Here is a 12,824-nt window from a genome sequence, read left to right as displayed (position 1 = left end):
GGAAGAGAGTTGATGTGAGGGAGCTTTTATTTTAGGCTCGCGACCCAGATTTGCTTCTTTTTTTTTACGCCACATCACGATCATCTGCTACCTCCTGTGGCTTATCTTCACTATGAAAGAAGATGAAAGGAGATGTGATAGGGATGTATAGATGACACACACACACACACACACACACACAAAGACACACACGCTGGTCTCCTCTGAGAAGCAGTCATCAGCTTAGTGGTGGTCTCTCTCTTACCGAACGCTTTAATCTGCAGATCGACTTTGTAACAATAATCTATACACATTATGAAATTGAACCGGAGGCCACAACGCAGCGCATGAAGCAATCACTATTACTGCTGCAACCTTCACCGTGGTTTATCCAAACGCTGCAATCTTCTGTATCCAGATACCCCCTAGCCCCCTCCGCCTTCATCCTCCTCTTCCTCTGACCCTGATCTGATCGCTCCAGTATATTAGTGGATTGCGTGATTCGGCCCATTTATAAGCCTACTTTTACATGGTCGTGTTTTCCCAACCTGGAGTCAGACGATGGTTTCTTTTTCCTTTCAGAGATTTTAAACGTATGCATATTTATAGTATATATATATATATATATATATATATATATATATATATATATATATATATATATATATATATATATATATATATATATATATATGCATATGTATATACCATAAGATTATATAAATGTCTGATTTTTGCATCAAGTTCATGAAGTGCGTTGATTTATTTGGATTTTAACTATTAATAGTTACTCATTTTGAACTAAATGATAATATCCTAAAAACGTCATGAATTGACATACACTATGAAACATCCAGAATTATCTTTATTACCTGCCTGTGATCTATCATAATAAATATGGCTGCTGCATCTGCTTATCTTGTCAAAAATATTTTATTTTTTCATCATGTGGTGCAGGTTGATTTGAAAAGTCTTGACAGCAATATTGATTTAAAAATAAAAAGTGAAGAATGTCCAACACTGGTGGAAACCAACATATAACGTGTGGGATTTCTTTTTAAAGAAGAAGAAAAGTTGGTACTTTTATTGTCCTTGAAAATATATATGTAAATGTATGTATATTATATATACAAATACTTTTTTTTTTTACTTTGCAGATTAGATTTGACATATACTGTAAAATATATGACCATCTTATAAATTGTATGGTTATATATTAACCTACTAGACAGCATAATGAGTGAAAATTAGCTCCACACTGACAAATCACAATTAAACAATTAATATATAGAAACATAACACCGGGATATTTTATTTAAATAATTGATGTTTTGGTAATAATACTTTTGGCAATAAGACGTCTCCTCCATGTGACACTTGATCGTCGCAGTTGCGTGTCGTCGTCACGTGGCGGCGGTAACGAGCACCGACGTCAACGTCATGACGTCACCAGCAATGGCGGCGCCCGTTCGCGGTTTCAGCCGGTTCGCTTCCGCATCCAGAAAAGTGGGAAGTTATCTTTTCAACTCAGTTCTCATCGCCCAGGCGGCGACGTGCGGCGACAGAATGGACTCCGTGGAGCCGACCAAGGTTTGACAGCACCTCAATGTCATTAAATAATGTCACGACGGTAACATGCCCGCGTGAGGTGACGGTTAGGTAACGGGGCCATAAGCTCGCGCGCTGTGACGACGTTCTCGCATGTTGTTTACATGCAGGTGTTTCACGTTTGTTTACTCCACAGCTGGAGTTCGCGGTGCAGATGACGTGTGAGAGCTGCGCAGTTAAAGTCCGAGCTGCTCTGGAAGGACAACCAGGTAAGAGGGCACCTTAAAAAAAATTATATTATTTTAATTTAGCAGGATTCACAAAGAGGGACAACTGTAATTTCTCGTCAAATAAATTCATCTGGCTTGAATGCTGAACTTGTAGGTATAATCAGCTGATCGTGCTCAATTATGCAATATATATCTGCAGGCAAGCATGCAATGCAACAGGTATAAAATCCTCTAGACATTAGCAAAAACATTGTCTCTCATCTCCTATAACTATTCCCTAATGTCGTAGTTATTTACAGGAAACTTGATGTTTATAATGTTTGTTACTTCCTCAGATCATTCATTTAAATTAAAATTTCCCGAGCAATTGTGTAACTTCTCCCTTTTTTTGTTTGTTTGTTTGTGTGTTCATCAGGCGTGACGTCGGTCAGTGTGGATGTCGGTATGGAGCGGGTGCTGGTGGAGTCGGCTCTGACCAGTGCGGAGGTGCAGGCGCTGATAGAGAGCACTGGACGCAGGGCCGTGCTGAAAGGCATCGGAGGATCAGAGCACGGTGAGAAACCAACGGGACCGCAACAGAGCCCATCAAGTGATGAAGATGATCAGATACCAGAAGATATCAGCTGTATACTGTCAATAAAATGTCAGAGAGTAGAGAGCTCTAAATCCCTCTAAAGTGGGCCTACGTATGTGTCCTGATATGTATATAAGGAAAATGCATCTCCCACCTCGTCATGCACAATCTCAAACTGTCGTGGTTGACGACATATCAGACGAGGATTTTTAAGTCACAGTTTTGACGTAATAATCTGATTCGAGGCAGCCATTCGAGATGCTTTACAAAACATTTTTATGCATTCCTCAACCATGAAGTAACATCTAACGTGTACAGACACTGCAGACATTGACAGCGCCCCCGTGTGTGTGTGTGTGTGTGTGTGTTTGCTTTCACGGCAGACCTGGGTTCAGCTGTGGCCATGCTGGCCGGCGGGGGGAGGATCCAAGGGGTGGTGCGTTTCCTGCAGCTTTCCGAGCAGCGCTGCTTGATTGACGGGACCATCGATGGGCTGGAGCCGGGACCCCACGGCCTCCACGTCCACACCCTGGGGGACCTCACGCTGGACTGCCTCAGGTAGGGGCGACTACATCATATGAGCATTTAAAACCCATCCAGTGTTGTTTTTAAAGTGTCCTGGTCTCGTTATTGAGGGACAGCAACCGCAGTGTAACATGAACTGCTGTCAAATGAATTCTTTTATTTTGTTTACAGTTGTGGCGAGCATTACAACCCCTTTGGAAGACAACACGGCGGTCCAGGGGACTCTGAAAGGGTACATCTGCTCCTCAACCTCCCGCATGATCATTCATTGTTACTTGCCTCCGAGCTGGAGATAAAAGCCGTCGTAAAAGGAGTTAGTAAATAATGGATCCCCTCATGAATTCTGACAAAATCTCTGCTTGAGATTTTATAAATATTTCAACGTGAGCCAAATGGGAGATGTGATACCCGTCTCAAGATTGCCAAATTATGTCCCACCGGAGCCATTTTTGAGCAGCTCTGCTCCGGGTGCTACACTTTCAATTAAGTGTGTGACAGTCGGAGCCCCCATGTCTTGAGGCGGTGTTCCCCAAACTGTAAAGGCTGTTTACTCGCGTGCAGTGGGCCCCCACGGTTCAGTGTTATTTATGTGCGCTCTGTGTGTCGTTGTCGTGCAGCATGTGGGCGATCTGGGAAATATTGTTGCTGGACCAGATGGCAGAGCCTCATTTAGACAAGAGGACATTCAGCTAAAGGTAACAAACACACACACACACACACACACAGACATATTGGCACTGCTAGATTTAATTAACGTGAGGCTCTGAGGCAATAATGTCTCGCGTTGACTCCTATCTCCTCGAGTCTCTTCCTCGCTTCCTCTGCTCGTTTCCCCTGAGGGGAGGTCTACAGAGGAGAGAAGGCGAGTGAAGGAATTAAGGATGTACACTAAATGAGGGCTTTTCCTTTCTTTTCCATTGATGCCTTGACGCTCACGCTGCAGGTTTGGGATGTAATTGGCCGATCGCTGGTAGTGGACGCAGGCGAGGACGACCTGGGCCGAGGCCTTCACCCGCTCTCCAAACAGACTGGGAACTCTGGGGAAAGGTGGGTCCACAGCAGTGGTTGAAGCTGGGCATTTAGTATACAATGTTAAAAAGCGGGTGGATCAAAATATTTGGAAAGTTTAGTAGCTGTTCTGGAGCTTTTGATATGACATGAACTTCATCAGCGGATGGAGTTTTCACAGATGTCATGAAACTGCTCACTGGATTATAAATTGTTTAAAATCTGCTTTATTTAAAATATATAAAACAATCTGTATAAAATTGAGAAATTTGCCTCTTTGCCTCTCCGCTACAGACTGGCCTGTGGGATCATCGCCCGCTCAGCAGGTCTTTTCCAGAACCCCAAACAGATCTGCGCCTGTGACGGAGTCACGCTGTGGGAGGAGCGAGACCGGCCGATAGCGGGGAAAGGTCGGAGCAAGGCCGGCACGGAGACGCCGGCCGCGAACCTCTGAACACCGGACACAGAACACCGGCGTCATCCGGGAAGTTTCAAAAGAAATGCAGCGGACATTTGTCGACGGCGGGTCAGAGCACTGAAGAGTTTGTTTTCACACAGCTGGACGGATGACCAAAGGAAAAATTGCCTTATTTTCTTGAAATGAAATTTTTTTGCAGTCACAGTAGCTGTCCTTTGAGGATTTTAAAAGCACTGTAGCAGATTAGAACCGGGGCTTTGTGAAAGTCACCTTTTGATTGGCTAGATGTCCGTTAATTCTGTTATATGTTTGTATAAACAGCCGCCTCTGACACAACTGTCTCATCAGTGTCTAAATTAATATAATTCCCAGCTGCGGCTAAATTAATTAAAGTGTCTAAGCTGATTATACAAGCATCCTAAAACAGTCGCAGCACTGATTTGTAAAAAAAAAAAAAAAGACAGGCTCAATGTGAGAGTTGTAAGAGCTTGAAATTTTTCAGAGGGGTTCTTTGAAGGATTGCGCGCTCAGCAGTTTATTCTTTTTCAACATGGTGTTTGAGTGCATAGCTCTTTCTGCCATCCGGCTTAAAAAAAAAACTTTTAAAACACTCTGTCACAAATTGTCCATGTTGATTGAAGTATAATCTAATGATGTTCCAAACTTCAAACTCATCAACCTTATTGATTTCTCTTAACACGCATTTCTCCTCCCAGTGAGGCCATCAATTGTGTGTGTGTGTGTGTGTGTGTGTGTGTGTGTGTGTGTGTGTGTGTGTGTGTGTGTGTGTGTGTGTGTGTGTGTGTGTGTGTGTGTGTGTGTGTGTGTGCGCCGTATCGGCCATAGAGTGCCATAACTTCTGCATTGATTGTCCAAATTGAGCTTCTGTCTTGTCCCGGTGATGCCTGAATAAGCTTATTGAATTTTCCTCCAAATGTTCCGACGTTGCCCTTTTTTTTTCCATTTGTGGCAGAGGGCTGTGAACGCCACTTGAATGTAGGGCTGCAACCAGTGTTTGTTTTATAGATTATTATTATAGTTGATGTGTGGATTATTTTCTTTTTTTTAAATCAAAAAATGTGTCTATAATATGAGAGTCTAAAGTAATGTCTTTAAATAGCACTTTTTGTTTGTCTGACAATCAAGATAAATACATGTACAGTGATACAATAAAATCAGTGAGAAGCTGGATCCAGAAAATATTTAATGGAAAGTGTTTGCTTGATAAATAACTGAATCATTGATCACAGACATTCTGCACCTGATCTGTCCTCTGTGGCTAAGCAAATGTGTCGTCTTTCCTTTTCTTTTTTCATAGCACATAATGAGCTTCTTAATTGAACTCACTCACTCGTTTCCTGTCCCTTCGGAGCAGAACCCTGCGGCTTTGAGGCAGCCCCCCTTTTCTTCTTCTTCTTCTACTTCTGGTGAATTAAAACAGACTCGTACTCGGCCCTCGTGTACGTGCAACGTGTGTGCACGCGTGTGTGTGTGTGTTTGAGTCATGCATTTGTGAGGATTCAGCATCCTCTGGGTGCTGCAGCAGCAGCCCTCCCCCTCCTGCAGAATGCCCGACATGCAAACGGAAGCAGGCGCTACCATTTTGAAACGCAGCACCGCCTAGGTAAGATGGTAGTTCCTTTTATTTAATCGCCTTTTTTTCAATTGCTTCTCGCATATTTCTCCCCTCGGCCACGTGGCAAGGTGATTAAATCCAATTCGCGTTAAAGCTCGGGTGTTTTTCACGGTCGTGTGTTCGCGTCGACGTCCGTTAAACCGTGTTGTTGCACGGAAATCACTCGGTGTTACACTGTATTCGTTCCTGTGCGGCGGGGACAGAAACACGTCTGTTACGTTGTATCGCTCTCATGTCGCGAGCCCGCTGGTCTGTCGGCTAAAATGTGCTTTTACATTGTTGTAAAGACGAATATATATATATATATTTTCTTCACGTCGGTTTCTCGCTTCTTTTTTTTTTAAGGGGGTTTGTTTGCTTTGGACACCACGAGCGAAACCAACACGCATCCCCGTGTCGCCGTTCACATTTCCGACACGGACAATACCACAACACACACAGACACACAAAAACCTGTCCAACGTGTCTAAACAACATAAACTTGTGTCTTTTTATCTCGCTTTTTTTTTTTAAAAGACGCGAGGTGTGGAAATGTGTTGACTCAGCGTCACGCTGCGTCATCAGAAAACCAGCGCTCCTTCCTCCTCCTCTTCCTCCCCCCTCTGTAGTTATGCAGCAGCCATATCTAACGGAGGGGTGCACTCGCACGTGGAGGCCCACAGCTCAGGAACATCTAAGCTTGCACCTCTTTTAACACTTTGTGTGTGTGTGTGTGTGTGTGTGTGAGCAGCACCTCAAGAGGTGCAGTGGAAGCTGCCTGGAGCCTTAACACCCCCCAAAAATGTCGTTTTCTGGTGTCATGTTCCACTCTACACGATGATTTACAGCCAGCTATGAATGTTGCTTAGGAGGGGGAAAAAGGTGTCGAGCAACCTGTAGAAACACTCAGTTTGATTTAGGAGAGAGGGAGGGATGTAGAGGAGGAGGAGGAGGAGGAAGAGGAGGAGGAAGAGGGTGAAAAAGTGATGCAGTAGCTTTTTTTCCAACACAATGGGGGCAATTCTGTAGTCTCAAAGATCTGAGATCTGTAAATGCAGTGTGCATTGTTCTGCAGTGTTCTTGCTTTAAACGTAATGCCCGCCCCCCCTCACACACACACACACTGGCTGTCTCCTGTGTACCAGCTTGATGTGTAATTACAGCCTCCTCTAAAAGGATATTTAATGTGATCCTCCTTCATTCTGCCTCCGCACCAGTTTCCTCGTTTTCTTTTTGCATAATCTGAGTTTATCTGACCCGAGTGACCGGCTCACAGGGAAATGTGAGGTCAGACGCTTTGAATGTCAATCTGCCCGCTCATTCACGCACAGAGGTTTCTTTATAGAGGGTGGATGCATGAATTGCTTTATTGCGTCTCGATCAGTCACATGCTCAAGCGTCAGTCTTTTATTTGGCTCATCTCTGGATAGTAATCTGATAGAAGGCAGCAAGCCTTGAGCGTCTTTTTGTTTTATTCACCGTCAGCAGTAAGCAAACCCTCCCTCACAGATGTTTTTCAGCTCTGAAAAAGGAACTAAATAGCTGGGTCAGCTTTGTCCCTCAGTACTGCAGCCCGGCCCTGTATTCAGATAATTACACTCCTTTACTTCCTCAGACTTTGTTCTCTCTCGCTAGTCGTTACATCTCCGGCAGCTGCTCGCCGCACTGTGTGGTTAACCTCCTCCCCTTCCCCTTTTATCATCTCTAAGTGCATCCCTCCTCTGTTCCTCTGCAGCGCCATGGACAAGAGCAACACAGTGAAGCTCTTCGTGGGCAACCTGGCGTTGGACACAACCCAGGAGGAGCTGTCGGCCATCTTTGAACCCTACGGCCAGGTGGTCAGCTGCAGCGTGCTGCGGCAGTTCGCCTTCGTCCACCTGCAGGGCGAGGGCGCCGCCGAGCGGGCCATCCGGGAGCTCAATGGCCGGGAGTTTCGCGGGCGTAACTTGGTGGTGGAGGAGTCGCGGGGCAGGCCGCTGCACTCCACCAAGGTGTTTGTGGGTAATCTGAGTGGGATGTGCACCACTGAGGACCTCCAGCAGCTGTTCCAGACATTTGGGAAAGTTCTCGAGTGCGATAAAGTGAAAGGTGAGCGAAGACCCATTTTTTAAGTTTATAAAAAGCCCCCCGCCCCTCCCTTAGTAGCATCACATAGCATTGTGGAGCTAATGTATGAGTCAAGTCGTGCAATAGGCGAGGTAAGAGATTACATCTGACAGCTTCTACTCCCGTTTAGATATTTTTTAAGCCTGAGACCACGTGACGTGTTGTTACGACACGCCAGTGCAAAGTTCTCAGTGTTGCGAAACAAGACACGCCCCTGTCCTTGTTTTCCCCCTTTGGTGCAATTCATTCATCTTGGTAGCAGTAATAAGTAAGTGCCTGTGGCGATGCCACTGTGATCCTAACTGTTGTCCCTGCGCTCAATGACAGCCAGGCATTCCTCTTCCGCAGGCTATGCCTTTGTCCACATGGAAAACAAGGAAGACGCGCTCCAGGCCATCGAGGCCCTGCACGGCACCTCGTTTAAGGGCCGCCCGCTGTCAGTCGAGCTGTCCAAGGTCCAGCCCAGCAAGCAGGCGCCGACGGGAAAAATCCCCTGCGTTAACTGCGGGAAGCAGGGCCACTACGCCGGAGAATGCCCCGTGGGGAAGCCCTCTCTGGAGCAGTACCAGAGTCAGGCGGCGGTCCTGGCCGCCGCGGCCGCCGCGGCCGCCGGCCTGCCGCTGCAGGTCCAGCAAAGCGTGCACAATTCGGTCTACAACACCTCCACCTTCGATCCCACGTACGCCGCCCTCACGGGGATCACCACGGGCACGCGCACGGACGGAAACCCCGTGAATCCCGCCGTTTACGGCGCCCTCGCCAGCCAGGTGTACGGCGCCAACGTCGCCAGCCAGCTTTACGGATCCGTGGCCAATCAGGCGGCTCTCACGTCGGGCGCCACCCAAATGTACAGCTCGATGGCGCCCAACATCTACGGTCAGATGGCGGCGAACCCGGCGGCCGCCGCCGCCGCCTACTCGCCTCAAGTTTACACCCCGGCCATGGCCAACTCCCACGTCTACCTGACCGCTGCTCACGGACTAGAAATGCAATCGGCAGCGGCCGCGGTCAACCCCGGCTACACCGTATCTCCGGCTATTTACGGCGCCGGCGCCCCGGCCTACGCTCACATCAGCGCCATGGGAGCGGCGGACCCCACCACCGCCATCTTCGAGGCCGCCAGACAGGCGCATTACTTCGCCCAGGGCCAGCAGGTCATGGCGGACCAGCAGGCGGCAGCGGCCGCCGCCGCGGCCAAGTCCGGCGAGAGGGACCGCAGCCCCCTGCGGCGGTCGCTGCTACCCGACCCGGTGATGAAGCAGCACCAGTTCATGTACCAGAGGGCCAAGCCGCGCCGGCCCCTGCTCCCAACGCCGGCCGGCCGAGCCGCAGAAGAGGCAGCGGAGGCCGCGGAGGACCCCATGGCCAGGTAGGACATGACCCTCGAACCGTCGCAGAACCACTGAAACATTCCCAGAGAGAGTCGAGTTTGTTTCTCCACTAAAAATACGCGTCAGCTGTTTACCTCTAGCAGTTTGTTTCTACAATCTCTCAGTTGATTAATGATTCATTGCATCCCTCTCTTTCGCTTCACCGCTCTCCTGTTACTCCCACTGTGTCGCCCCTTCCTGTCCCTCTTCCTACCTCAACCCCCCTCCTTCCCTCTCCCTACCTTAACCCCTCCCTCCTTCCCTCCCTCCTACCTTAACCCCTCCCCCCTTCTCTTAGGTACTACGCGGAGTACTACCAGCAGCTGCAGCAGTACCCGCAGTTCCAGTACGCCTACCCGCCTCCGGGCGCCATGGCGGCCATCCCCGGCATGCCGGGAGTGTCGGCGGTCCCCACCGTCTCCGCGATGTCGGCGCAGTCGGTCGCCGCGCTGGACGCCCTCCGGCCGGGGGTCCCCACCGCCGCGGCAGTGGCAGCCGCCATGGCCGCGCCAAGGGTGTATGAGCCGCCGTTGCCGCCGCCCACGCGCAAGGAGGCCATCCTCCGCCGCCCCGAACTCTCCCTTCACACGCCTGAGCCCCCCTTCCGATAGTCGCACACAACTCTCTGCCCCACCCCTTCCTCTTCGCCCTGAACCTCCCTCCCCCCATCCCCACATCTCCTCTTCCACACCCCTCCCCCCAAACTTGACCACCTTACAGCAGCTGTATGTGTGTGTGTGAGTGAATATGTGTGTGTGTGTGTGGGCGGGGGGGTTGAAACTGGGGGCTCCTTGGTTTGTTAACCTGCTTTACGAGGGGCTTGGTCGGCTAACCTTGGTCCTGTTTGCATACACACAGTGCAGCCGTGAAAGGGAGGCTCTCACCCGTCGTTCGGGCATTGTTTGTGCTTCTCAGTTTTCCTCTTTTTTTTTTTTAATCGTGCCAGTCTCACATTTGTGCCAGTATTAGACCGACCCAGTCGGTCGTTTTCACATGCCTTTATTTCTGCGACCCAGTTACGATTTTTCTACGGCCAAACCGACGATAAAAGACATTTTGGTTTTTATCCGCCATCCTCCTCTCGGGCCTAGATGATCAGTTAAGGGCAGCTAATTTGAAAACCTTTTTTGCCTTATGTTTGGAGAGCTTTTGATTTGTAATGGAATCGAATGGGAAGCCAGATAAACGCATATTGTGTCCAGGCTGCATTGCATCGTGTCCAATAGAACCAAGGTTGACGTGATTCGAGGGCGGGGGGGCGGGGGGGGTTGTTGTCCTGAATGTGTTGTATGAAAGAGCGAGAGCGGGCTCCTGACCTTGCAGCGCACAAACGCAGCGGCTTCGACTGCGCCTTGCCGAAAAGAAAAAAAAAAGAATCACATAAAGCACACATAATCCGTACTGTAATGTATGTTTGGATCTCTCCTTGACCCCTTTTCCCCCACCTGTCCTCTAACTACTACACTGGAAGACACGGCCTCACCTCTCTTTCTCTCTCTAACTACAGCTGCCTACCTCTGACAGTAAATGTCAGTCTCTTTTATTCTGTTCTGTTAAACTTTTCACCCAGTCAGCAGTTCAGTTCCTGCTCCTTGTAAAGGTGCAGGGTCTTCATGTGAGGATGGGGGGAGGGGTTTCAGTGACAATTACTTTTGTAGATATTCCGAATTAAGTCCTCCTGCATATCCAGAGGCCTTTAAGTGTTTGTGTTTTGTTTGTTTTAGTGTAGTTTTACCTGTAATACAAGTCAGCCTGGGGGATAAGGATATGTAAATGGGGAGAATGAGTAAAACCCCCATGTGTGACTGCTGAATGAGCCGTTTACAAAGGATATGCATCCTGTTAGGAATCATGACATGTGACAAGCTCAACTATGTGCCTATAAGCTTTGAGTGAAGTGCATTACGTGGAGGGATCTCCCATTTTAAGTGCTTTTTTAAATCATTTCAACGGGGGTAGTAGGAGCCCTTTTCGGAGCTCTGTGTCCAGGAGGCTACAAGCTTTCTCTTGCTCTTGCACTCCTGTATAAGATTTGTTTCAAATCGTAGTTTCTTTTGTTGTTTGTTTTTTATTTTTTTTTATAGAAAAAAAGCCACAAGCTGAGCCTCACGGGTTCGTAATTAGCCACTGGTTTTAAGCAGGAACGACAGTGATAGCACCAATGAATTGAGAGATGGGGAAGTGTCTTCCAGATGCCACAACTATCTGACTTTTTTATTTTTTATTTCTCCAAATACCAGCCCTGCGTCAGATCGTAATTGCAAAAAGAAAAAAGAGTGTAAGTGTCAGTTTTAATCGGGTTATTGGATCCGGTTGGTGGGGTTTTTCTGCCTTAGGATGACAAAAGCTCGGCGAAGTGAGGAGCAGCTGACCTTCACAAGCTTGTCCTGAGAGGGAAACCCCACGCATTCGGTCCCAAAAACCCCTTAAAAAACATCACTTTTGTTTTGCAGCTACTGTTTGACAGCGGCCTGATGCACACGCAGACATCCTCTGAATTCACCTTACTGCCTCGCTGTTCCTCCTCCTCCCCTCCTCTCCTCCTCCTCCCTCCTGTGGTTTTTTTTAGTGGTTAAGTGACTTTTGCATCTCACAGTGTAATCTTTCTGTGTTGTATATACAAACACATACCAGTTGCATCCTTTGTAGAATTATGTGGTTTGCGAAATGTCTTGTTTGCCATGTTTTGAGGACCGTATTTTTTAGAGAAGTACTTTAATTTTGCCTCTTTTTTTCTTCTTCTTTTTTTTTTTTTAAAAAACGTCAAAAAAATTATAAAAAATCGGCATGCTTTTTATTGAGAATATGTATACTATAATCATTATTATAATAAAGAATGTTTGGCTCACTACTGTGGTAAAAGAAAGCAAAGGGTTTGGACATTTCCCCTTCTTGTTTACGTTGTTCTTCTCCACTCATCTGTTTCTCTTGTGTGAAACGAGCACTCGGGTGTAGATGCTGGCCCAGCTTTGCTTTCTTTGGTCAGGGTAAGTGCGGGTCGGTGCTCCTTTCTCTCTCCAGCCTCTCGAACCGGGTGCAAACCTTAAAATTTCTATGACGAGGTTTGCACTTGAACAAATGCACACCGGGATTTTAATTCTGGCAAGAAAAGCTGGGAACGGTCCTATATTTATTGTATTTTTTTTTTTCAATTGATTTGTATTTTTCCATCCAGAAAGGACACAATAGAAACTGTGGCATCATGTTGAGAGCTGGGGAGAGGCACACAGATAGAATGGCCCGGGTGCATTTTGATCTGTGGAGCGGTCCTGCTTCTGGGGGGTTTTGATGGGTGTGCGTCTGGTCTGGTCTCTCCCTGCTGCACCGAACTCTCCCCCCTCCGTGTGTCTCTGTGTCCACTCAGACCTGCATGTGTGATAACCTGTACCTCTGCCGCACAAAAGAGGAAAAAAAAAAAAGAACAGAAAAAGAAAAATGCCCTCCGCGACAG

General features: G+C 47.6%; 2 protein-coding genes across 3 annotated transcripts; both read left to right on the top strand.

Annotated features, from left to right (window-relative positions):
- The first annotated feature begins 1,434 nt into the window (after window positions 1-1,434).
- Window positions 1,435-5,468, top strand: ccs (copper chaperone for superoxide dismutase). The gene is made up of 8 exons (XM_068587928.1): window positions 1,435-1,569; window positions 1,724-1,796; window positions 2,173-2,310; window positions 2,715-2,889; window positions 3,028-3,088; window positions 3,474-3,551; window positions 3,800-3,903; window positions 4,159-5,468. Exons 1-8 carry the CDS (start codon window positions 1,435-1,437, stop codon window positions 4,316-4,318), a joined length of 924 nt encoding a protein of 307 aa, XP_068444029.1. The 3' UTR covers window positions 4,319-5,468.
- Window positions 5,469-7,636: 2,168 nt separating this feature from the next.
- On the top strand, window positions 7,637-10,617 carry rbm14b (RNA binding motif protein 14b). 2 transcript variants are annotated; one of them, XM_068587761.1, is made up of 3 exons: window positions 7,637-7,985; window positions 8,352-9,372; window positions 9,672-10,617. In XM_068587761.1, exons 1-3 carry the CDS (start codon window positions 7,637-7,639, stop codon window positions 9,982-9,984), a joined length of 1,683 nt encoding a protein of 560 aa, XP_068443862.1. In that variant the 3' UTR covers window positions 9,985-10,617. The 2 variants fall into 2 exon arrangements, with proteins under 2 accessions (XP_068443862.1, XP_068443861.1); XM_068587760.1 differs by having other exon boundaries at window positions 8,331-9,372.
- The last annotated feature ends 2,207 nt before the right edge of the window (window positions 10,618-12,824 follow it).

This window comes from Clinocottus analis, unplaced genomic scaffold, assembly GCF_023055335.1.
Source record: "Clinocottus analis isolate CAN_PGR_092001 unplaced genomic scaffold, fCliAna1.0.p SCAF_21, whole genome shotgun sequence".
In the NCBI taxonomy this organism is placed as follows: domain Eukaryota; kingdom Metazoa; phylum Chordata; class Actinopteri; order Perciformes; family Cottidae; genus Clinocottus; species Clinocottus analis.
Note: the sequence above shows the minus strand (reverse complement) of the source record. Positions and strands in the feature narration are given on the sequence as shown.